The sequence below is a fragment of the Rhincodon typus genome, chromosome 4, assembly GCF_021869965.1.
Source record: "Rhincodon typus isolate 14 chromosome 4, sRhiTyp1.1, whole genome shotgun sequence".
NCBI lineage: Eukaryota > Metazoa > Chordata > Chondrichthyes > Orectolobiformes > Rhincodontidae > Rhincodon > Rhincodon typus.
The window spans coordinates 32,943,949-32,968,354 of NC_063335.1; the positions used below are offsets into that span (position 1 = coordinate 32,943,949).

The window sequence follows — 24,406 nt, forward strand, 5'->3', positions numbered from 1 at the left end:
TCTGAAGAAGGGTCTAGGCCCGAAACGTCAGCCTTCCTGCTCCCATGATGCTGCTTGGCCTGCTGTGTTCATCCAGCTCTACATTACACTGAATACTACTTCCCCTTTTATCAACTTGCTATCGACTCAAAAATCTGAGATAAATTTGTTGGGCATTATTTCTCCATAATGTCCTACTGATTCTGCTTGATTATAATATGTAATTCAAAATGCTGTTATTAATGCTTTTAAATAGATTAACATTTTCCCCAAGAGCAGATAACCTCCTACTTTAGGACTTATTGTTAATGGTCCTTGGGGGGACGGACATGGGATAAGGCTGTGGAAGGGTAGTGGTGGACGGATTTTGAAGCTGGTGAATTCATGGTGGAGGCCATTGGGATTTAACCTCCGAAGGTAAAACATCAGGTGTTGTTCCTCCAGTTTGGCCTCATTGACAGTGGAGACAGCCAAGGATGGACTTGCCGTCAAGGGTGTGGGAGGGGGAAGTAAAAAGTGAGTAGCAACTGGAAGGTCAAGTTGGTTGATGCGTGCAGAGCACAGATGTTCCGCAAACTGGACCGAGTCTGCATGTGGTCTTCCTGATATTGGGGGGAAGAGACAGAAAGAGGGAGAGAGAGTGTGCGCGTGCACGCACACATGCGCGGGGTGGACAGATTTCGTTAAAATAAAGCAGGATCTGGCCACAGTAGACTGGAACAACTCGTGGGTATGTCTACTACAAGAACAATAGTTGGGTTTATTCAAAAAGGAGCTGGGAAGAGCAAAGGTCTGACATGTGCCTTTTAGTGGGAAATACAGGAACAATAAGTTGAGAACCCTTGATGTTCAGGACAATTCAGTTTTGGATGAGGAAGAGAAGTAGGGCTTTTAGGAAGTCCAAAGGGAGCAATTCAGCTGCAGCCAGACAGGAATGCAGGTGGCGTAGGAGAGAACTTAAAGCGATAAGAGTAAAGAGGGGGCAGGAAAATGAAATTGCCAACAGGATGAGAGAGAATCCCAAGATACTTCATAAATACATTAAAAGGGATCAGGTTGACCAGGGAAAGAGTAGGGCCCATTTCAGACCAAGGGGGCAACCTGTGCGTGAAGCCGTGGGATTTTGGAAGGGTGTTAAATGAATACTTGTCTTCACACTGGAAAAGGAGAACATAGGTACAGAATTCAGGAAAGGAAGTGAAGAACTCGCACAGTTTGACACAGGAAACAAAGGAGGCATTGTAAGCCCATCAGTGCTTCCAAATGGACAAATCCCCTGCCCCAGATGAATTGCACCTCAGGCTACTGTGGGAGGCAAGGCAGGAAATTGCAGGGACTCTGACAAATTTTTAATTCCTCTGGCCACAGATGAAGTGCCAATGTGGTTCCACTTTTTAAGAAGGGTGACAAAGATGAACCAGAAAGTTACTATCACGTCAGTGGGAAACTATTGTAGAAAATTCTGAAGGAGAGAATTAATATCTACTTGGAAAGGCATGGGTTAATTAGGCTTTGTGAGAGGGAGGTCAAACCTAACAGGTTTGCTAGAATTTGTTGAAAATGTGATCATGTGGATGAGGGAAGTTCAGATGAAGTTTAAATGGATTTTAGCAAGGCTGTTGACAAGGTCCCATATAGGAGACCAATTGAGATGGTCAAAGCACACGGAATCGATGGAAACCTGGCAAAATGCAGAAACTGGTTTTGTAATGGGACACAAAGGGTAGTGATAGAAGGCTGTACGAGTGACTGCAGGCTGGTTGAGTGGTGTACTGTGAAGATAAGAACTGGGACCCTTATTGTTTATTATATACATAGATGATAATGTAGGGGGAATGTTAAGCAAATTCAATAAATGGGACGACTCTGGGTAGCTTAGAGGAACAGAGATCTTGGGGTAATTGTTCACAGATCCTTGAAGTCAGTAAAGCAAACGCAGAGGATAGTTAAGGAAGCATATGGGACACTTGCTTTCATCAGTCGTGGCACAGAGTATGAGAGCTAGGAGGTAATGTTGCAGTTGTACAGAGCATTGGTCAGGCCACAGCTGGAGTACTGTATGCAGTTCTGAACACCTCACTACAGGATAGATGTGATAGCACTAGTAGGGATACAGAGGAGCTTCACCAGGATGCTGCCTGGGGTGGAGCAAATAAGTTATAAAGGAGAGACTAGATAGGCTTGGATTGTTTTCTTCAGAGCATAGAAAACTGAGCAGGGGTGTGGGGAGAACATGATCGAGGTGCATGTGATGAGGGGTATGGACAGGGTGAAAAGAGCAGTTGTTCCCATTGGTTGAGGGGGGTCAATCATGAGAGGGCATAGTTAAAGGTAAGGTACAGGAGATTCAGAGGATTTGGAAGAAAAATAAAAAACTTTTTCACTCAGGTGACGGGAATGCACTACAAGCTGGAAACCTTAAACTTTAAAATTTGGATGAGCACTTGAAAATCATAACATTCAAGGATATGAGAGAAGTGCAGGAAATTGGGATTGGCACACTTTTAGTGATAGTTATTGATGGTGCAGACTGAGTGGGCTGCGCTACATGACTCCTGACTACAAATCTTGCATTTCGCTAAGATACTCTTCTTGGCTGACAACTCAGCACTTTATGGCCTGAACCAGCAGAGCTTTGGGAGGATAGATTTATTGGATATTTAAATCTTTAATTATGTTCAGAATTCTTGTTCAACTTGAACATGGGATGAGCTAAAGTGCCAAATCTTCATGATTGGGTTGATCAGACCTCACTTGCCTACTTGTCAGTGGAAGTGCCACTACATAACGATGCCAAAAAGGGACATGCACACAATACTTACATTTTCAACCCATCTTGTTCTCAATTTAAGAATCTAAATTTTACATTTGCACCCATTCTAAAATGCTAACAGATTAATAAAATTGCCAGATCCTAACTGTTGAATGTATACCATGATCTTTTTGCAGAGCACTTTTAAACAATTAAGACAAATATCTTGATTCTGCTGATTTTGCTATCATCGTCATGCACCAAATTTACAAGTGTAACAAGGCAGTATGGGAATGACAAATCCTGTTTTGTAGAACATTTTTATTTCTGAATTTTCAACCAAGTTTCCTTGGGTCACCCCCAAAATAGTAAAAGGATTTAGTAGGGCCAGGCTCTGCTGTAAATTCTCAACAATTGACTTCTTGATCCTTCAGCTATCTGCTACCTAAACCTTATGTATTTAGTTCAATATTTCCAATTCTTTTCTACAATCTCTCAACTTGCCATTCAATCAGCACCTCAGATTTTGGAATAACATCCTTGTTTCAGCTCTCAAACAAAGACCGGCCATGCATCTTTTCATAATATTAAAAAAGAACTTGCTATTTAGGAGAAGCCCTAACTTCAAATATTGAGTTAGTCACAAATTGTATACTGACAGATCTGCTTAACAGGACACAACTTAGAGAATTGGTGAAAAAACACAAGTCGTTTAGATATTGCCTCGATTGCTTCTGGGATCTTTAACTATTATTCTGATATTAAGCAAAATTTAAAAAAATTAAATTTCTCTTTTCCTCAAAATAAAGTTTTGACCTTCGGAGCATACTATCTTTGAACTTTACATAAATTAAATCCCTTTGATGAGTAAAATGTGTTCATTGCAGCATCCGTTGCCTCTCCTCCCCACTCCACTATCATCCCCCCAACAAACAAGGCTTTCTATGAGGTCTCCACCTTGCCCAGCAGTCAGTTAGCTCAGTTGGTTGGATGGCTGGCTGGCTTGCAATGCAGAGTGATGCCAACAGTATGGTTCAATTCCCACAGCAGCTGAGGTTACCAAGAAGGACTCTCCTTCTGAACCTCTCCCCTCACCTGAAGCATGGCGACTTTCAGGTTTAACCACCCGATGTCATTCTGACGAGAGCAGCCCTATGGCTCTCTAGGACAATGGCAATTTTACATATCATAGAACCTCTACAATTTGGAAACAGGCCCTTCAGCCCAACAAGTCCACACCGACCCCTGGAGCATCCCACCCTGACCCACTCCCCTATAACCCACCTAAGCTGCACACCCCTGAACACTGCAGGCAATTTAGCATGGCCAATTCACCTAGCCTGCACACCTTTGGACTGTGGGAGGAAACCTGCACAGGGAGAATGTCTGTGTGGAGTTTGCAGTCAGCGGAGGGTGAAATCGAACCTGGGTCCCTGGCACTGAGGCAGCAACCACTGAGCCACCGTGCTGCCCCCATAGAATAAAGTCTGAACAGCTTGGTCATCGCACAAAAATAAGCGAATATGTTGGTCATGAAGACCTCAACAGAAGACAGATGGTATTTAAGAAGTGTGACATCTGCACTCCACAACACTCGCATTTTAATTATCAATATTTGCTTACCTGAACGCTCGAAACAGAATGCATGCCAAAACAGCAAATATATTGCACAAATGGCAGCACATCCCTTCAAATGTGCCAATTCTTGCACCAATCTTCCCAGTGTCAAGATCAAAATTCATCAGAAAAATACTTTAGTATGTTGTAGCAGATATAAACTGAAATCACCACCTCAGTGGCAGCACAGGCAAGGGCACACCCCATCTGCATCAAGGATGCAAATTAAGGCAATCCATACTGGGATGGCCAGAGAAGTCACAACATTTTAAAACTCAAAACTCCGTATAATGTTGTATTCAATTTTCCACACCTTATTTAAATTATTTTCTTTTGTAAGTATTAGCAATGATAGTGGCCTAGCCAGCCACTGATAATACATAATATTCATCATGCATTGCAATTAATCTGACGTTCAACACAAGTGTAATTATAGTTGATTTAAGAGTCTTAGAATATTATGGATATATCCTTTTGTTTGATCTTCAAAGTTAGTGAATAAATCATATGTCATAACAAAAATTAAAGTCAAATCAAGGCGAACAGATGAGCATTTTTGCATCAGATTACTTTATCCAAAAATGCCCTCAGGTGAGACGATTGAAACTATGTATTTGGAAGATAAAATAGATTTTTTTTAAAAAAAACAGAATCGCGTACAAAAAACCAAGCCAGTGGATAAGATCCTTTCTCCAAGATAGCATTGAAAGAGGCCAGCACAAAAGTCACATGGGCTGAGAGCTTTCTAGTCCAGAAAAGTATTACATATTTAGAGATGACTGCCAAAATAGAAGTTAAACTACTCAGTAAATTCCTAACTTATTACCTCTTCAACATTAGAAGCAGTCTTTGCAGAAGTCTCCATGAAAATGAGGCCATGCTCCCTTGCAAAAGCTTCCCCTTCATCTTTCTTCACTTCTCGTCTTGATTCCAAGTCACTGTAAGACAGAGTGTTTGCCAATATTTAAAACGGAAAACATTCATTTTTGTTTACTTCCTCCTGAAGAAGCCATTTCATGTCACAATACAATTGCGTAAATATTCAGCACGTGCAGCCTAGACAAAAAAGGAACATACACAACAGCTGATACTGTTATTACAAACTTCATTTCACAAAATATTGGCATCTAAATAGAAATCCTTTAGAAAAGGATTTGACAAATTTATTACTCTTATCTCAGACCAACAGTGGCACGTCATCAACTCATTCAACATCACTAGTAACAACCAAAGGTGAGATTAGAATAATCCCAGACAATTATCAAATGACTCAAAGGATGTAAATTTTGTTTGAAGTATGCAACAAAATTCAGGGAGTCAGCTAGATTGAGAAAACTCAATCTCCCTTAATATAAAAGATAACAAAGAAGTGGGAAATTTTTGCATTTTCTTGGTATCCTTTCAATTAGAACATTGTTAATAAGCATGATATCAATATAGTCCAGTTCATATTACAGTCAGATTTGTGGTATTCTACCAAGTTGGTTTGTAGAGAGTGTTCCAAGACATCTTTACATTCACAGTTTCTAGTCACATTCTTAATTTCCACAATCAAAATTAATTTAGTTTAATTCTCTTCCACAGCTATTAATCTCGTGGATAACAAAAAACACAAGTTGCTTGAAAAGCTCAGCAAGTCTGGCAGCACCTGTGAAGAGAAATCAAAATTAGTGTTTCTGGTCCGATGACCCTTCCTCAGAACTGCTGACTCTTTCCAGCAGCTTGTGTTTTTAAAGTTCAAGAAGACTTGTAGCTCACGTTGTGGATGAGGTTGTAGACATGCTTGCCGTGCCGGTGGGGTTGGTTGTAAACGTTTCGTCACCTTGCGAAGTAAAATGATCAGTGAGCCTCTGGTGAAGCGCTGGTGTTCTGTCCCGCTTGTTTTTTGAGGCACATAGATAACAAGCAGGACAAAACACCAGCACTTCAGAGGCAGACTAACAACGTTACCTAGCAGTGATGAAACGTTTGCAACCAACCTCACCAGCTCGGCATGTTTACAACCTCAATTTCTGTTTTTGTTTGATTTACAGCATCGAGTTCTGTTTTTACTTACTACTTTTGAAGAGTTCATAGTCACGAAAAACAGCATGGTGGTAAATTCCATTCAAAACAGAATTGGATAGGAAACCTCAATGGAAACAAAATAACTACAGGGAAAGAGGAGAGACTGGTACAGACGAGACCTGTATTGAAAACATTTGGGGATATTATTCTTATTCTAAGCTTTTTGTCATAGATCCATAGTCAAAAACAGTGCCAGTTCTTGGTAACTTTCTAGATCACTACACATCATAAAATTTTACCTCTTATTTCCAATGAGCATGATGACCATGTTGGAGTTGGAATGCTGGCGAGCATCTTCTAACCAAGTTGTCAAGTGATTGAAGGTGTCCCGCCTGTGAAAAAATAGGGAAATAAGTTTTAAACCTCAATGTTAATTGGTATGCTTTCACACATTTAGCATTAAATGCAAGCCAACTTGCAAATTCCTAACTTTATCCATTTTTTCTGATCTCCATTTCAGACACATTAATGCCAAATGCAATCCTGTTTCTCTAACCATTTGTTGGAATTGCTCCAATGACTTTCATCCCAACTACAACAGGTAAACTACTTGGTAAAAGACAGTGGACCCCATTCTTCCTTGGTTATTCTGCTGTAATCTTGATCATCACCCACTTCCTCCCTTGTGTTCCCTTCTAACCATACAACACATCACAGTTTGACAATTATCTACTCCAAAGACTTCTCCCACAAAATCAAACTGGTCGTTTTAACATACCCCAAGACTCAATCTTCAGTCCAATCTATGACACCCACAGATGTCACTATCAGTGGGGAACAGTCATAAGCATGAGGTTAGGTTCTATATTTTTCACCCAAACATACCCTTCTGCCACCATCTTCAACTCAAGACATGCCACGTGAGACTGCCTGGTTATCAGGTAATCAGCCAGGACCAAACGTGCCCTGCTTGCCTCCCACCAGAAACTGAATTTCACAGACAGCCGTACTTTTGAGTTAAAGTAACATAAGTCTGCATCATAAAATTAATCTTGGACAACACACTCCACCGTCATATTACCAAGTAATCAGTGCCCTACATCAATTCCAAGCTTAATTTCTTAAAAAAACCGCTGCATCCCCACACCTCTTTTTGAAACTTCAACACCTATGACTTGCAAATGACAAACGAATCCAACTTTATAGCTGTCCCATACGAACCCATCCTCAACTTCCTCTACTATCTCCCCATTCTCAGACACACCATTACATCATTGTAAGCAACCCCCAGCCACTGACTACAACCGGCACACCACTGCCCAATCCAATTAATAGTTTTCAGTCATCCTGCTCTCTTCCAAAAGTATTTTCAAAGCCTACTTTGCTCTAAAATACCTTTGGATACCTGTCCGTTCTCCCAAGTTCTTCGGACAAGCCTAACTTTCCTGTATCATACTATTATGCAAGAATAACTGTTACACCACACAGGTTGGCATATAGGGAATTAAGCCCAGCTATTCTGGAGTTAGCACAAATGTTCAAGACCTTCTTTAAAACTACACCAAACTCTGCAAATTAGACCCAAGTTGACAGTCCTTTAATTGTTCATTCACATGAAGCGGGCATTTCTGGCTAGTGATTACTGCCAATCCCAGCAGCAGTTCAGACTCAACTACATTGCTGTGGATCTGGAGTCACAGACCAGATAAGGATGGCAGTTTCCTTCCCTAATGTCCTTTTAGTGAACCTGACGGGTTATTTCTTTGATGAACAATGCATTCATGGTCAGACTCATTTCAGATTTTTATTGAATTTAAATTCCACCATCTGCCAAGCAGGAATCGAACTTGGGTCCCCAGAACATTACAAGAGTCTCTGGATTAACAGTCCAACTATAATACCACTAGGCCATCACCTCCCCCAAAAAGCTAAATAGAATTACTATTTATTAAGATTCAAACTACAAGGTAGACAGTAATGAACTGTTGACATAACTCTACTAGTTAAAACTAACTCCTCCTACATACAGACAAAAGGAAGTGTTATAGTTGGAGGGAAAGACTGGGAAGGCAGTTCAATGGTGACTGTCCACACAGTTTGGAGATGATCCTTTTGATTTGTCAGGACTTGTCACTGCCCAATCTTCCTTTTCCAGGTAATTTTGCTTGCAGTAGGCACACAGCAACAGTCTGATATGTAAAAGTGTCTAGCTTATTGGTTAAAAGCTACAGCTTACAGTGACTGATTGGGGAGGTTTTGGGGGGTATGAGGGGAAGACTGGCTTCCTTCAGACTTGAAGTAATTTTTGCTGTAAGGAAAAAATATTATTTTCCTTTCTGGAGGTCTGATGGCTTCTGACCAAAAACATTCATACCTACAAATTGTGCAGCTATTTGGGAGCCAAACCTCAGTTGCTGGCAGGCAGAAAGCCTTGGTCATTGGCTTATGGAATGGTGACCAGTTGTCAGCTACTAGTTTCCAGCCAAACTCACTGTGTATACTCTCTGATTCCAGCCCTTTTGTAGGTCTTCCCCCACTGCAAACATCACTTACAATGAATGTCAGGTAATTTGCTTTTAAAAAGTGCAGCCATCGTTTCTATGATCTTTGGTTTTCAAAGCAGTTCTTTTGCCATTTCAGGCCACAATACAAGATAAAAATAAAAAGATACACAGTCTTTACATATTGTACCTTCCTTGCCGGATCTCTCTGCTCCTCTACAGGCTGCCAGTGGGGGGGGGGAAAAAAGTATGAAACACTGAAAGATGAACTTCCAGTCCAAACAAAAGCCCAGGTCCAACTGGCCAACTACAACATTGTTGCAGACCCCAGAGATTGTCAGTGTGATATCACCAGTACCCAGAGCCACAAGACAGTCACCTCATTCAACTCCCATGGTTTGGAGGAGATTCAGAGCTTGTTCTTTTTTGCCTATCTTTTAACAACCACCCGATTTAAAGGAGATGCAGTTAAGTTTGCACATTAGTGATTAAATAACCTGTTTTCCCACTTGTAAAATTATACATGTTAAGTTTTGCTTTCTTGTTTATTGGTGAAACATGGAGTTTCTTTTAGTTTTTTAATCTTAATTAGTGGTCAAAGACAGGCAAATTAACCATCTTGGTGATTAAATTGATAATATATACATTTGTAACAGCTCATGGAAAGGGGAGGCTCAATTTTCAGTGCACACCTCCCATGTCAGGTGACAGTAATTTTCTTTGAAATCAGGGCAGCATTTGACCAAGTATGGCAAAGTGGCTCAGCAAGACTAGAGCCAATGGGAATCAGTGGAGAGGCTCCCTGCTGGTTTAAGTTATACCTATCACAAAGGATGACAGTTGCAATTGGTAGAAGTCAATTATCTCAACAGGTGTTGTTCAGTGTTCTAAGCCCAATCATCTTCAGCAATAAACCCCCTCTATCACAGGATCAGAGATGGGGTTATTCGCTAATGATCGTGCAAGTTCAGCACCATTCACAAAACCGCAGCTACTGATGCATATGCACCAAGACCCAGAGAATGTCCATGCTTAGACAAGTTTCAAGTAATAGTCACACAACACAAATGCCAGGCAATGACCATTTCCAACAATGGAGTCTGTCTATAGCCGCTTTTAGTTGCATCACTATGGCTGAATTCCACCACTATCTTGGGGATCATCACCAACTTGAAACTGAACTGAAGAGTCGTATTTAGACTGTGGTTACAAAAACAGGTCAGACACTAGGAATCCCGCAGCTGGTTAACTCACTTCCTAATTCCCCAAAGCTTATTCACCATCTCTACGTCACAAGTCAGAAGTGTGACTGAATACTCCCCACTTTCCTGGATGGGTGCAGATGCAACAATTCTTAAGAGGCTTAACACCATCCAGGACAAAGCAGCTCACTTTGGTACCCTATCTATCAACTTGAATATTCACCCTCACAATACAGTGCCAACTCACTGAAGTTCCTTCAACAGCCACAAATATGACCTCTACAACCTGGAGGGGTAGAGCAGACGATGTGTGGGAATACCATCATATGCAAGTTCTCCAAGACACGGCATTCTGCCTTACAGGGGAACTTGCAGATGGTTCTTTCACTACTGCTGTGTCAAAATCCTGGAACTTCCTTCCTAACAGTAGTAAGTGTCCCAGACCGAAAGGACTAATGGTTCAAACAGGCAATTAGGGATCAACAATAAATACTGGCCTAGCCATAGACTATCACATTCCATTTAAATGAATAAAATTAAACAAGGCTGCTGAATTCACAGATATGACCTCACATGAGCGCCTCACGTAGGAACCTTTAGGTCAGGAAGGCTCAACAAAATTTGGTCCTCACTGAAAAGACTTTAAACAGTACCTTTATCCACAAAAAGTATCTTTGTTAACCAAAAGGGAGTTGCATGTCATAACTTGCTGGCACTATTAGGACTAAAAATACCTACTATAACTGGAACACTGGAAATATTGAGAAGTTTTCCCAAAACTTGCACATATTTCTATGTGCAACAAGGTGGGGCTTAAAACTCAGGTCAAGGGCAAAGTTAGCAAAAACAGAAACAAACTATCACACAAGATACATAATAAAATCTGATGCTTTGTTGCTGTAAACTGCTATAATTTATACAAAAAGTATGCAACACATGTCCTCTTCCACTGGCACCCTTTACTGCCTCCAGCACAGATGCTGGAGAATATTTACAATTGTTCTGGAACACATTGCCCAGGAAGGTAGCTGAGGCATAAACCCTAAATATTTGAGAAGGTACTTGGATGAGCACTTGAAATGTCCTAACATTCAAGAATATGGGCCAAATACTGGAAAATGGGACTAGCATAGATTTAAAAGGTAAACCGAAATTGCTGGCAAAACTCAGCAAGTCTGGCAGCATCTGCATTCTTCCCACAGATGCTACTAGACCTGCTGAGTTGCCAGCAATTTCTGTTTTTGTTTCAGATCTCCAGTTCTTTGTTTTAATTTAGTATAGATTTAGTAGTTTAACGGCAGACTCTATGGGCCAAAGGGCCTCTTCTGTACTGTGTGGAATTACATTTCCAGAAGGTTCTATGCAACTGACTGAAAACTGACCTAAAGGGCTGTGTCTTTAACTCATCGAGAGGGGTGGAGTGCAATGTTGGAAGGCGTCAGTGCAGCAACAGACAAAAACGCTGACACTACGCCAACTAATTCTGTTAACAAGATAGTGTACATAAAAGCTTAAGTTCCAACTATGATGGGATGGGCAACAAATGCTGGCCAGCCAGCAATGCCCACATCCCACAAAATGAAAACAAAAAAATCTTTCTGAATAGAAACTTAAATGGTACCTTGCATTAACAGTGCCAGTTCCACAGATTTAAATGAAATGCTCTAAAAGACATACCACTAATACCAGTTTCACCACATTCGTGCGGTTTACTGTATTCAAAATGTTAGTTCAAATCAATAATGGGGGACATGGGTTCGGAATCAGTGGGGAATGATGCAAATTTGGAGTCAAATTATTGCAATTACACTAACAAAATGCATGACAACTTTACCTAAATAAAACTAAGTTACTATGACGTCACTGGATATTTATAGCGCATTTACATTTTACTAGAACCCATTTTGTTCACAGAACTTAAGCTCTTTAAAGGGAGTGATTTTTAAAAAAGCCGAATTTAACGTATTTAAGAGTCACCGCTTAAATACTCAAAATAATTACATGTCTGACCAATGGACTGAAAACAGACTGCACTTAAGTTACCTTGTGATGTCATAAACTAGCAAGGCACCAGCAGCTCCTCTGTAGTAAGATCTTGTGATGGAACGGAAAGACTCTTGCCCAGCCTATTGAAAAAACAAAATGTCCACTTTTTGTTACAATATCCAAGGCACATTTGACCAATAGATTACAAAGCATGCACTTGTTTACAGGTTAAGTGTGGAGATCACCATTAATCTAGTTGCTGGTCCGACAAAATCCATCTCCCAGCTTAAAGCCAGAAACTGTTTTTGAGTACTTGCATACTGTAAAAACGGGCAGAAAAGGATGGGTGGACAGGCAGACAGAATGGAATGAGTGCAGCAGGGAGGCCACATAGACATGGGAACAGTAATTATAGCAGTTACTATACAGTAACTAACTTTTACAATTGTAAAAGTCATCAACTAGTCCTAAGAAGAAAATGCAGGGAGTTTACAAAATGCAGAAACCATTATAATGCTACTTCAATTATTCCAATACAACTTAGAATGAGGAGGATCGATGTGGAAGAGATTCTGAAGCATATTCAGGATAAAATATCCTGACTACAAAAATCTGATTCAACAAGGCTCTGACAAAACAAACACCAAAGTCAGTGTTGAAATTGAGTCCGTCCTCTGTTAAAGAAACGGAAACAACTGCAGATGCTGGAAATTAGAAACCTGGGCGAATTTGAAACATTAATAAACAAAAATAATGCAAAAACGTGGCTCAGTGGTTAACACTGCTGCTTCAAGACACCACAGACCCAGGTTCAATTCCACCCTCTGGCAACTGTGTGTGGAATTTGCAAATTCTCCCTGTGCTCTGGCTTCCTCCCAGTCCAAAGATGTGCAGGTTCAGTGGATCGGCCATGCTAAATTGCCCACAGTGTCCAGCCATGGGAAGTGCAGGATTACAAGGATAGGGTAGGGTTGGGTCTGGTTCGAATGCTCTTCAGAGAGTTGATCTGGACTCGAGAGGCCAAGTGGCCTGCTTCCACAAGGCAGGTGATTTTATACTTCTCTATTCAGGAGATGATGCAAGAATAGTCAAGCTACATTGCCACATGGGCAATGACAGGGCAAACCAAATCCAGAGCTACCTGAATGAAAGGAGGGCAAGAGATGAGGGAGCATGTATTCAAAAGACTGAAAGAATAAAGCCTGCATGTCAGGTTGATAATACGAGAACCAGGTGTAAGACGGAAACGGGAGATTTTTTAAAGGGAAAGACGACATCAACCACAATCTAAGGAAACATACAAACATATGAAAGACAAATATGGGCAGACCACTGAAATTGTTGATAAGTCTGCAACTGCTCGGACTGTGGCTTCTAGATTCCTGTCCACTCATACCCATTGGACCCTCAGTCAAGAGCCTCTCGCTGGCTTAAAATATTCAATAACATGACCTCTATTGCCCTCCAGCAAAGAAAATTACATAAATTAGTGAACCAGAGGAAAGAAAATTCTCATGTCTTAAAACACAAGAATGCTTAACTGTGCCCAAAGTTTAGTCTCTCCCACAAGGGGAAGCATCCAACCTATCCAATCAAGATCTCATTTGTTTCAATAAGATCACCACTCAGTCCTCTAAACTCTGGTGGACACAAGTCTAACATGTCCAAGCCCTTTATCCAAAGGATCATTGAATGAACCTTCTGTACTAATTTTAATACAATTATGCCTTTTCTTAAAATGAGATCAAAACTGTGGAAGTACTCCAGATGTGGTCTCAATGTCTTGGACAATTACAGCAAAAATAAATTCCTATTTTTGAACTCTATTTGCCTTGCAAATACTTGCTATACTTGTACATTAACGCTTAATGAATGAATCAGGACACAGATCTTTGTATACCAGAGGTCCAATTTTTTTTGCCAGCATCCACATCTAGAGTTCATCTGCCACCATTTCAGCCACCTCCAGACACATTCCTGTTCTCCACCCCCACCCACTCTCTTATCAATCTTCCACAGGGACTGTTCCCCCAGGGACACCCTGGTCCACACTTACACATCCCAACAGCCTTACAGCATCTTCTGTGCACTTGCAGGTGTAACATCTGCTCAGTTACTTCATCCCTCCTCACTATCCAAGGCCCAGTCACACATTCCAGGTGAAGCAGCGCTTTACTTTCATTTCACTCAAATCTAGTCTAATGTATTTGTTGTTGACAATATGGTCTCCTTCACAAAGGGGGTGGCTCAATGGTTAGCACTGCTGCCTCAGTGCCAGGGACCCAGGTTTGATTTCAGCCTTGGGCGACTATCTGTATAGAGTTTGCACATTCTTCCCATGGGTTTCCTTCCACAGTCCAAGATGTGTAGGTTAGGTAAATTGGCCATGCTAAATTGCCCATGTGTCTAGGTGGATTATCCATAGGAAATGTCAGGCAACAGGGATAGGTAGGGAGGTGGATCTGGCTGGAATGCTCTTTGAAGGGTCAGTGCAGACTTGATGGGCCAAATGGCCTGCTTCCACACTGAAGGGATTCTATGAAGTGCAGACTTGGTGACTTGGCTTTGCAGAACATTGTCTGTTTTAAAAAAAACCCAAAGCTTCCAGTTGCCTGCCACTTCAACACACCATGTTCTATAGCTAACATCTGTCTCAGGCTTGCTGTAGTGCTCCACTGAAGCTCAGCACAAGCTGGAAGGACAGCACCTCATTTTCCACTTGGGAACCCTGCAGCCTTCTGGACTTAGTATCGCTTTCAATAATTTTAGGGCTTGAGCACCTTTCCCCATGTTTTCTCACACCCCCACACACCAGACCTGTCATCAAATGGGCTGCTACCACCACACACTACCCATTGTCAGCTACTAACAGTCCCCATTAGCAGCTATTCATTCTTCCAGACTAACATTAACCATGCTGTCTGTCCAACTGTCTCTTTGGGCTCTACCTATAGTTTACTCCTCCCACCCTCTTGTTCTGTATAAAAAAATCCTTTCCCTAGATACCATCAGTTCTGAAGGGTCAACGTTAAATACAATTTCTCTCCACAGATGCTGCCAGACCTGCTGAGATTTTCCAGTGATTGCGGTTTTTGTCTCCAATTTTTTTGTTTTGAAGACTCAAAGTTCGTTGAGGGCTACTTTATGATTTTCAGGAGCTAGGTTTTTGGATTTCAGGTGCTCCTTTTTCCCCTCTTACCAGCTCCTGATGGTGCAGTCAGTGTAACAAAAAATTCAATGCAAATATATACACTTGAAATCTTTTAACATAGAATCTATAAATAAAATGTTATATTTATGAATAAATATTCCATATTGTTGACAGACTGGAAATTCTAAATGTTGGGCACAAGGTAACATATTGGGAATGAAAATCAAAATTCTAATTGGAATTTCAAAATTACAGCTGAAAAGACATCAAATTTGTAATTGGCATGAAACAGGTTGTAGATAAAACAATAAATGGAACACATTTATAGCCAAGTCCTTCATATTCTGTGCATACTTAAGCTCATTCATGCTTGTGTCAAAAGTAGAAGACAAAGCTAATAAGTATTCACTTGAGTTTGAAAAACTCAACCATTAAAAATCAAAACATTAGATGCAGTGTTTGCAGGATGCCTGGCAACTCCATATGCTTTCACCCACAACCCCATCTGACCTCTAACTTGATGAAATAACATGACTGCAGATTTCATGATACAATCTGCAAATACCAACATGAACACTTGAGTTACGTACAATTAAAAGCTTACATTTTAAGCCAATCATGCTACTTTACTTCAAAAATCAGACCCAAGCAGGGAACCATGGGGACACGGAATGGCCAAGAATGAGGAAAAGCAGAAGTACTAGATGCAATAAAAATTGGCAGAAAAGGCACTAGAAAGTCTAGGTCTAAGAAAGAAAAGTCACCAGGATCAGATGGGATGCATGGAGGGTAATACATTGGAAATTGAGGAAGTAATGGTCCTAACTCTTTAATCCTGCTGAAAATATAGTAGGCTGGGAGAATTGAAAAGGTTACAGCTTTCTTTTCTGAACTACTGGCTGGTCAACTGAACCTGAGCAAAACAGAAAAAACCTATATAGTTCAGAAAAGCTACCATGGATTATTTAAAGGCAGAATTAAAATAACAAATTAATTTTTTGATGAGATATCAGGGGTTGGAGTATTGCAAGGAATGTTATGGAACAGGAGGAAGAGAGTAATAAAATTGTAGTTTGTTTTTCCAAAAGGACAGCATGATTAATAACAGCACTAAATCAAAAATGGAGGTGTTGCCATTCAGGCAATGCCCCAAATTTACCAACCATACTAAAACAAAAACAGTGTACAATTAGAACACATTTAAATTACAATATCTGCAATGCATACTAGTCAAAAGAGCAAGAGAGACCTAAAGGTGCATATGCACTTAAAACCAGAGACAGAGGCTCAAGTTGGCCATTCAGCCCATCAATTCTGCTCTGCCACTCAATGAGATCATGACTGACCTGTTAATCTTTGACACCACCTTCTTGCACTATCCCATAACTGGAGCACAAACTGATTGAGGTAGGCCGAATAAGTGGTTAAAAAAATGCATATGCAGTCCTTGGCTTTATGAGCAGTTACAGAACAAAAAGGATGAAATTATGAAGTATCTTCATAAAACAGAATTTTGGCCTCAACTGGATAAGCATTCAATTCTGTGCTTCATACTAAGATAAATGAGAAGGTTTGCAAGGGTACAGAAAATAATTACAAGGATGAACCTCAATTGCCCTTGAAATCAGTTACATGAATAGATTATGGCAAACAACCACTGCTTCGCCAAAGTGAAGACAAAGAAAATTTAGAAGAAGTGGGCAAAACAAAAGGCGAAGTAGAAAGAAAGAAACTGGTCCCATTGATGGAAGGGTTGACAACCAGAAGAGACAGTTGAAAAGGGATTGGTTAAAAAGGTTACAAGGAAAGGATTTTAAAAATTAGCAAAAAAATGACAAATTTGGACTGTAATGCATGAAAGGTTGGTGAGGTAGATTCAGTTGTAGCTGTGGAAAGGAAATTGAAAGAAAGTTCAGTGCTGAAAAAGCATAGGGACACAGTAAATTAGCTTTACAGTAAGCAAGCACAGGCTCAATGATCCTGTAACCCTTGTATGATAACATAAGGGATTTAAAGGAGAAACCATTCCGTTCCCAGAAAGCTGACCAAGGATGCCAATCAAAGACAAATGGCAAATGGCAAAAGAACCATTGAAGGGGATCTCTTCTGTACAGCATCATTTGGAATGCAATGTGGGAAAGGTGGTGGAAGCAAACCAAACAGAAACTCTCAGACTGGAATTAGCTACATACTTGAAAAGAAACGTCTGCACAACTTTTTGGAAAAAGAATTGGATTAGTCAGAAAGCCTTTTCATGGGTATGAGCCATATGGCTTCTGTCTGCACTACACAACTCAATCCAAGTAAAATATCTTGCAAGGTGCACGGGAGAGGCAGAAAGCAGACAGGGCAACCATGGGAAGAAATGTCAGCCAGAATCCTATCTAATCTTTCTGCACCACTCAAGTGAAAGAGATCAGCAGTCCAAGACAGATCCTGATCCTTCTGTCTTGTAACCACAATACAATTATTTTAACTGAATCCCTACCTCAGTAGCAGCATGTTTTACGAATTCTACGAAAGAATGAACCAGAAACTAGAGATTTTTTTAAACAACTAAGTTCCTAGAAACATTTTAAATACTAAAAGAGTCCTTTTGAAAATACTCATTAAATGTAAAAAGAGAAAAGTTAACTATATTTATATGGGAAACTAAGATGTACAGAAAGCATAAATGTCAACTCGAATTCAACTGATTCATGTCTACCATATATTTAAAAAGCTGCAGTCATTTACATTGTACTAGTCACATGAATCAATTTAGCAATCAACTAGATACATTAGAAGCCATTTGAAATTCAGGAATAGACTTACAGTATCCCAAATCTGAAGTTTTATTTGCTTTCCATCAATGGTTATCATTCGAGCACCAAATTCTACACCTGAATTAAAAATGGAAAAGTAACATTAATGGCTGAAGCATAAGGAGACGACTTTGCAGAACCAATCTGATTAAATATTGGAGCGATAGGAGTGAAGAGAAATACAAACCTCTAAATTTAAACAGAGAGCTTCTTTCTAAATTGCAGAGACATTTAGCATTCTGTACTGACCCCAATACAAATTACAAATACAAATACAAAGCAATGCAATTTAACGCAATCCAGGATTATTTAATTCCGAAAGGTTACAATTTAAAATGTCAGATACACTATTTAAATTGCTCACTTCATCCACTTCTAATTTCATCACCATTTTACCATTAATATCCATAAGTATGCTGTTCTGTTGTACAAATTTCACATGCAACACCATTATACAAATGCTTAAATCCTCAAATTATTCAGCTATTGGGACGTTTACCAAATGATATTTACAGGTTTAAGAAATAAAAGAGTACGCCGTAAGGTCTTCATTTTTGCTTTGTCACTTAACATGATTAACCCTCAAACTCAATCCACCTTATTTATCTTTCAACCAGGAGGCCAAGATTCAAGTTCCATCTGCTCCTGGGGTGTGTAATAATATCTGAATAGGTTGATTACAAAATAACAATCCACTTTTCAGCCAGCCAATTTAGAAGCCCATGATTCTGAGAGCTCAGCCAATGGCAAAGTATTCACAAATACAGTTGCAACTTGGCCTCCACAGCCTTCTGCAACAATGAGTTCCATAGATTCACCATCCTCTGGCTGAAGAAATTCCTCATCTCAGTTTTAAAGAGTCATCACTCCTGAGCCTGTGCCCTTTAGTCCTAGTCTCTCCCACGGTGGAAAGATCTTATCCACATCCACGTCTCTCAGTATCCTAAAAGTTCCAATCAGATACCCTCCTCATCCTTCTAATCTCCATCAAATACATTCCTTTGCAGTAAAGGCTAACACAGCATTGCCTTCCTAACTTGATTATTGTACTGGCATGTCAACTGTGTAATTCATGTACAAGGACCCATTAATCCTCTAAATATCAATAGTTACCAGTCTTTTTAAAACATTCTGCTTTTCCATTCTTCTAACCAAAAGTAGATAATTTCCCACATTTTACTCCACCGTCTTGCATCCCTTTGTAAATTTGTTTGGTCATCACAGCTTACCTATTGCTTTGTAAAATCAACAAACTTGAGAATATCACACCTGGTCTGCTAATCCAACATCACTAATAAAATCAGCAAACAGGTGGTGAAGCCCAAGGCCTGATCTACCACCTATCCTCAAAAGTGGCCAGTTTGTCTAGTTGATTAATCAATCCATGCCATAGTCCCAATCTACTGAGCCCTACCTAATCTGCCCATTTTAATTTTGGACTCCAGACTTCAGAAACAGCATACAAGGCAAAGAACTTGAGAACTTAGGGTGGCAGTGGTTAGAACTGCTGCCTCATAGCACCAGGGACCTGGGTTCAATTCCACCCTCAGGCGACTGTGTGGAGTTTGCACATTCTCTGAGTGTCTGCGTGGGTTTCCTCCCACAGTCCAAAGATGTGCAGGCAAGGTGGATTGGCCATGCTATATTGTTCGGGGTGTGTAGATTAGTTGGGTTATGGCAGGGGTGTGCATGCGTGCATGCTCACTGAGGGCCTGTTTCCACACTGTAGGGATTCTATGATCTATGACCACTTCAACTTTTGACAAGGTACTACACAACCCTCTAAACGACCGAATTCAATAATTTCAGAACACAATTATTGCTTTGTTTCTTCCAAACTGTAGTACCAGCAATGGATTCTCCAGAGCATGTAAAGTTCTAGACTGTTTCCTTAAATCGCCCTATCATTCACTTTGGCTTTGCAAAATATATTTCTTTAGTCATTTAAAATTTCCTGCCTTTCATACAATTACAGACCTTCCCCCTTTGTTTTTTCCTGTTACTGTTCAATGTTGTTTGGTTCTCGTGTAGATAGCTGCGAGGCAGTGGAGGGGGATTAGTGGCACAGGCATCATTAGTTCTGGATCAACTCATCGTTAATGGACTCCAAGTTTTTTTTTCTTATTCTTAAAAAACTATTCAAATGGCACTGGATTGTGGCAACAATGCAAAAAAGTTTTCAGTGTATTTTTCTACTGTAAAATACACAATAAAACCATTCATACTTTTGCTCTTTCTTAGCCCCTCCACTTGCCTCAAATCTGTTACAGCTCTAACTTTTAACTTAGAAATTTACAGAGGCTGCCTGACCATGAGCATTTCCCATTTCTAATTCAAATTTCCGGAACATCGCTTGTGTGGAATATTAGCTGTGTACATCAGGGAGATGCGGTGAACTACTGGAGAGACCAAGGACATTGGAACAAATCCTCTCATTTCTCATTCTCACAAACTAGCAGAATGTCATCTAACAATGAGAAACAAACAGAGGTTTCGTCTTTGAGGATTTATATGGTAAACAAATTTAGTGAGATTTCTATTGGGAGAGACAAGACGACAAGACAAGGACACAAGCATAATATGTACTCACCAATGGTAAGATCATGTACAGGTTGAAATCGCTTGTCTGTAAACTGTAGTAATAGACATGACTTGCCCACACCTGCAAATCAAATTCCTATTAGAAAATTAAATTCTGTACACTATAATAAACAAGTGCAAGGGCAAATAGTATCACAACAACACTTATGAAAGTGAACAACAGATTACATATGCAAAACAGATCAGACAAACCAAGCCACAAACGACACATTTACAAATTTTACTAGCTGGTAAGATCTAGCCAAGTTCTCAACATTGACTCTGGAAACCAATTAACCTTATGGCATCAGATCAAACATGAGCAAGGAAACCTTCTGATTACCTGGTACCACTTAAACTCAGCTCAAATAAATTCTCCTCCGTGTTGAGCAGCACTTAGAAGGAGGCAAGCATGATTGCGGCTGATCATTGAACTTAGCCCCTGATCCTACTTTGCCCCCATAATTTAACTGCTTCAGCTCTAAGATCTACATTCAACTCCTTTTTGAAAATATTCAATTTCTTGGCCTCAATTACTTTCCACAGGCTCACCATTCTGAGCGAAGAAATTTTCTCTTCATCTGTTGTTAATGGCCCACCAAATATCCCTTTCAACTGTGACCCTGATTCTGGGCTCCACAATCATCAGGAACATCCCTGTCTAGTCCTGTTAGAATTTTTATAGGTTACTATGAGATCAGTCCTCATTCTTCTAAACTCCAGCAAATCTAGGCTTAATTGATCCAGTCTGTCCTCTAGTCAGTCCTGCCATCCTAGGAGGCAGATTGATAAGCTTCCATTGCACTACCTCCTCCAATAAAGGAGACCAAAGCTGCATGTGGAGTGTCACCAACACCCTGTACAATTGCAGCAAGACATCCCTGCTCCTGTACTCAAATCCACCTTCACCACCTGCTGCACTCAGAATCCCTATAGTACAGAAGCAGGCTATTTGGCCCATCAAGTCCACGCTGACTCTGTCTCCCATGGATCCCATGTGCTGTAACCTTTTAACCAGTCACCTGGTGTGCAAAAAGGGTACATGAATTAATGCACCAGAGGAGGATTCCGATTAGACAGATACTTACTATCATAACTACACAGTGTGTCCTCAGAGTGCTCCCTGGACCAAGAATTGGTCGTATAAGCTTGTTTACTTTTAACTTCTGAATGTTCTCAGCTCAAAAATATCCAAGAACAAAGATCAAAGTTTAGCTTTTTTAAAATTCACTCAGGATGCTGCGCCAGCATTTATTGCCCATTCCCAGTTGCCCTTGAGAAGGTGGTGAGCCACCTTCTTAAACGCTGCAGTCCATGCACTGTTGGTATGCCATTAGGGAGGAAGTTTCCTAAGTAACTTTCAACAGTAGTTGCGCAAGTAAAAAGTGAAGCTAAGGTTAAAACAAAGATTTAAACAAAGGATATATGTTATGTACAAAAATGAAAATTAGATACAACCCAATGTTGCAGATTTGGTTTGTTTGAAGATTCTCTTTCCAAAGTCAGATTCAGCAGGTGCATTGGAGTTGAAGGCTGCTTCTACAATGGGTTAAGCAGAATAGCTCCAGAGTGCGCAAGGCTCTTTGTTGCACATTAATGGCATTGCAGGGGTGTCTCCTGGTAGACTCACTCAGCACAATATCTCGTCCTGATCTGCCTATTGAGAAGCAGTGGCTGCTTCAAGACATTTCTCCCGGATTTCAGGCTTCTACATGGTTCAAAAACTTAACGATAGCAATTTCAAATTGTTGAACCATGCTTCCATACTAGGGATTGTTTTAAAATGAGGTTTGGAGAACCAATGCATCTATTGTATTCTGGCAAGACAATCTTAAGAAAACCAACTGTCTCTACCATTAGCTGGGTTGGCTCATTTGATCAGGTTTTTGGAGAAATTGGAAGGGAAATTCATACCTCCAGGTTTACTACTGAAAATACTAACTGAATTTTTAAAGGACTACTACCAAGTTCTTTTGCTGTAAGTAGTCTAATTCCAAACCAGCTGAATCTAAAAGGATGATCATCTGGCTTCTGGCAGCCATTTTGTAAGCTTCTGTCACCATGTGAAAGACAGGATAGCTTTCTTGGCAAAAAATGCTCAACCAGATGATAACAAGAAACTACCTGCAAATGAGTTACATAACTTCAGTGTTTAATTTTATTCATGGCCAACTTTAAAAAAAGCACAAGATATATGACATGGAATTTTCAATAGTGAGAGCAGATTTAAATGTTTTACACACCTTGGTTATGACAAAATGAACACCAATCCTCATTGATTTTGCTTATCCTATTTCCAAACTGAAAAACAATCATGTAGTTGCTGACTTAAGAATCAAAATTCATAACTGTTAGGAATGCTGCAGGCAGACATCTACAAACCTAAAAGGAATCCACCTAAATAGCATTAAATTAATAGAAATAAAGAGATTTGGTTACAATCATACATAGCAGCAAGTATGGTGCAGTGTGCTGTACATTAATTTTCATTTATTAAATCAGTACATTAAAAGCAAACTCTTACACAGAAGCTCTGGTGATTCTGATAATTCTGTAGTAATCATGGGGATTTCACCATCATATACCTGGACAAATCTAAGTTACAGAAGTAGCCTTGAGGACAAGCTCAGGATGCATTAAGGAGAAAACATTTGAGCTGTAAGTCTTGCAATCAACCAGAGAACAGCCAATTTTAGAGCCAGTAGTGCGCAGGGAAATGGGATTAATGATTTCATAGTGTTTGCTCCGCCAGCCAAGAGGGATCATAACATGAACTTCATGTTAGCTTCAAAGATGTGAAATGTGGGTCTGAAAAGTGTCGTAAAATGCAAATGCAATTGCAAAGGTAATGAAGATGGTTAGTTAAGGTAACTGGAAGAGATCTGAAATGTACTCGTAGATAAATTGTGCCAGACAAGAGATATTTCATTAAAAATACTTTTCATTTAGAACAATGACTTTAAGAGCAAGATGAACCATTGATGAAAAAGGAATGAGGAAGCTATCAAATTAAAACCATACGCAAGCAAGCATGAATTAGCAATAAGACAGTAAAAGCTTCTGCAGATAAAGCAGTATAACTGAAGTAAATGCGAGTTCCTTAGAAGCAGAGATGAGAATTAAGGAAATGACAGGCTGTGAACAAATATCTTGCCTGTCAAACCAAACCATCCCAATAATAGAAAATCAAGGGCAAGTGGGAGGAATAAAGGAATCCAAAATAAATCACTGGAGAAAAAAAAAGGAGTACTCAGACTATTGTGACCAAATGCTGACAGCGGTTCGACTTAGTTTTAAAAAGTGGTCACTGGGTCCATTTGATTGCAACCTTCAAAACATCCATCAGTGGTGAAAAGATCCCCATGAATTGGGAAGCTGAAAATGTAAAATCCAGGGAGGGTGACTCAAAGCAATACATCTCATTAGGAAAGCACTGGAATCTATTTTAAAAGCAGCAGATTTTCTCAAAATCTTAATACATTTAGAAAATATTAATACAAACCAGGCAGAATTAACATGTCTTGAGAGAGGGAAATCATGTTAAAAGTAACTTGAGGAAATAATGAGCAGCATAGATAGTGTACAACACGAATTGTATACCTGGATTTCCAAAAGGCATTCAATAAGCTCCTGCATAAAGATAATTGAGAGATTTTGGGGATAATATATTAACAGGGCTGGAGGACTAATTTGACAAGGGCTACAGTGATCAGTGTTGGGACCTCCACTACTCCCCTCAATCTATACTGATGTCTTGATGAAGGCTTTAAGTACATTGTTGCCAAGTTTGTCATCATACAAAACCAGGTGAGGGCACATTTGAGGAG

At 40.0% G+C, this 24,406-nt stretch overlaps 1 protein-coding gene across 1 annotated transcript in view; it reads right to left on the bottom strand.

The window, feature by feature from the left end:
- The window catches only part of rab2a (RAB2A, member RAS oncogene family), a 66,368-nt gene that overhangs the window by 25,928 nt on the left and 16,034 nt on the right, over positions 1-24,406 (bottom strand). Inside the window, exons 2-6 of the mRNA XM_048595481.1 lie at positions 20,590-20,661; positions 18,010-18,077; positions 12,102-12,184; positions 6,655-6,747; positions 5,175-5,286 (exon numbers count right to left, since the gene is read on the bottom strand). Coding sequence (XP_048451438.1) covers positions 5,175-5,286; positions 6,655-6,747; positions 12,102-12,184; positions 18,010-18,077; positions 20,590-20,661 — 428 coding nt within the window. The remainder of the gene's footprint in view (positions 1-5,174; positions 5,287-6,654; positions 6,748-12,101; positions 12,185-18,009; positions 18,078-20,589; positions 20,662-24,406) is intronic.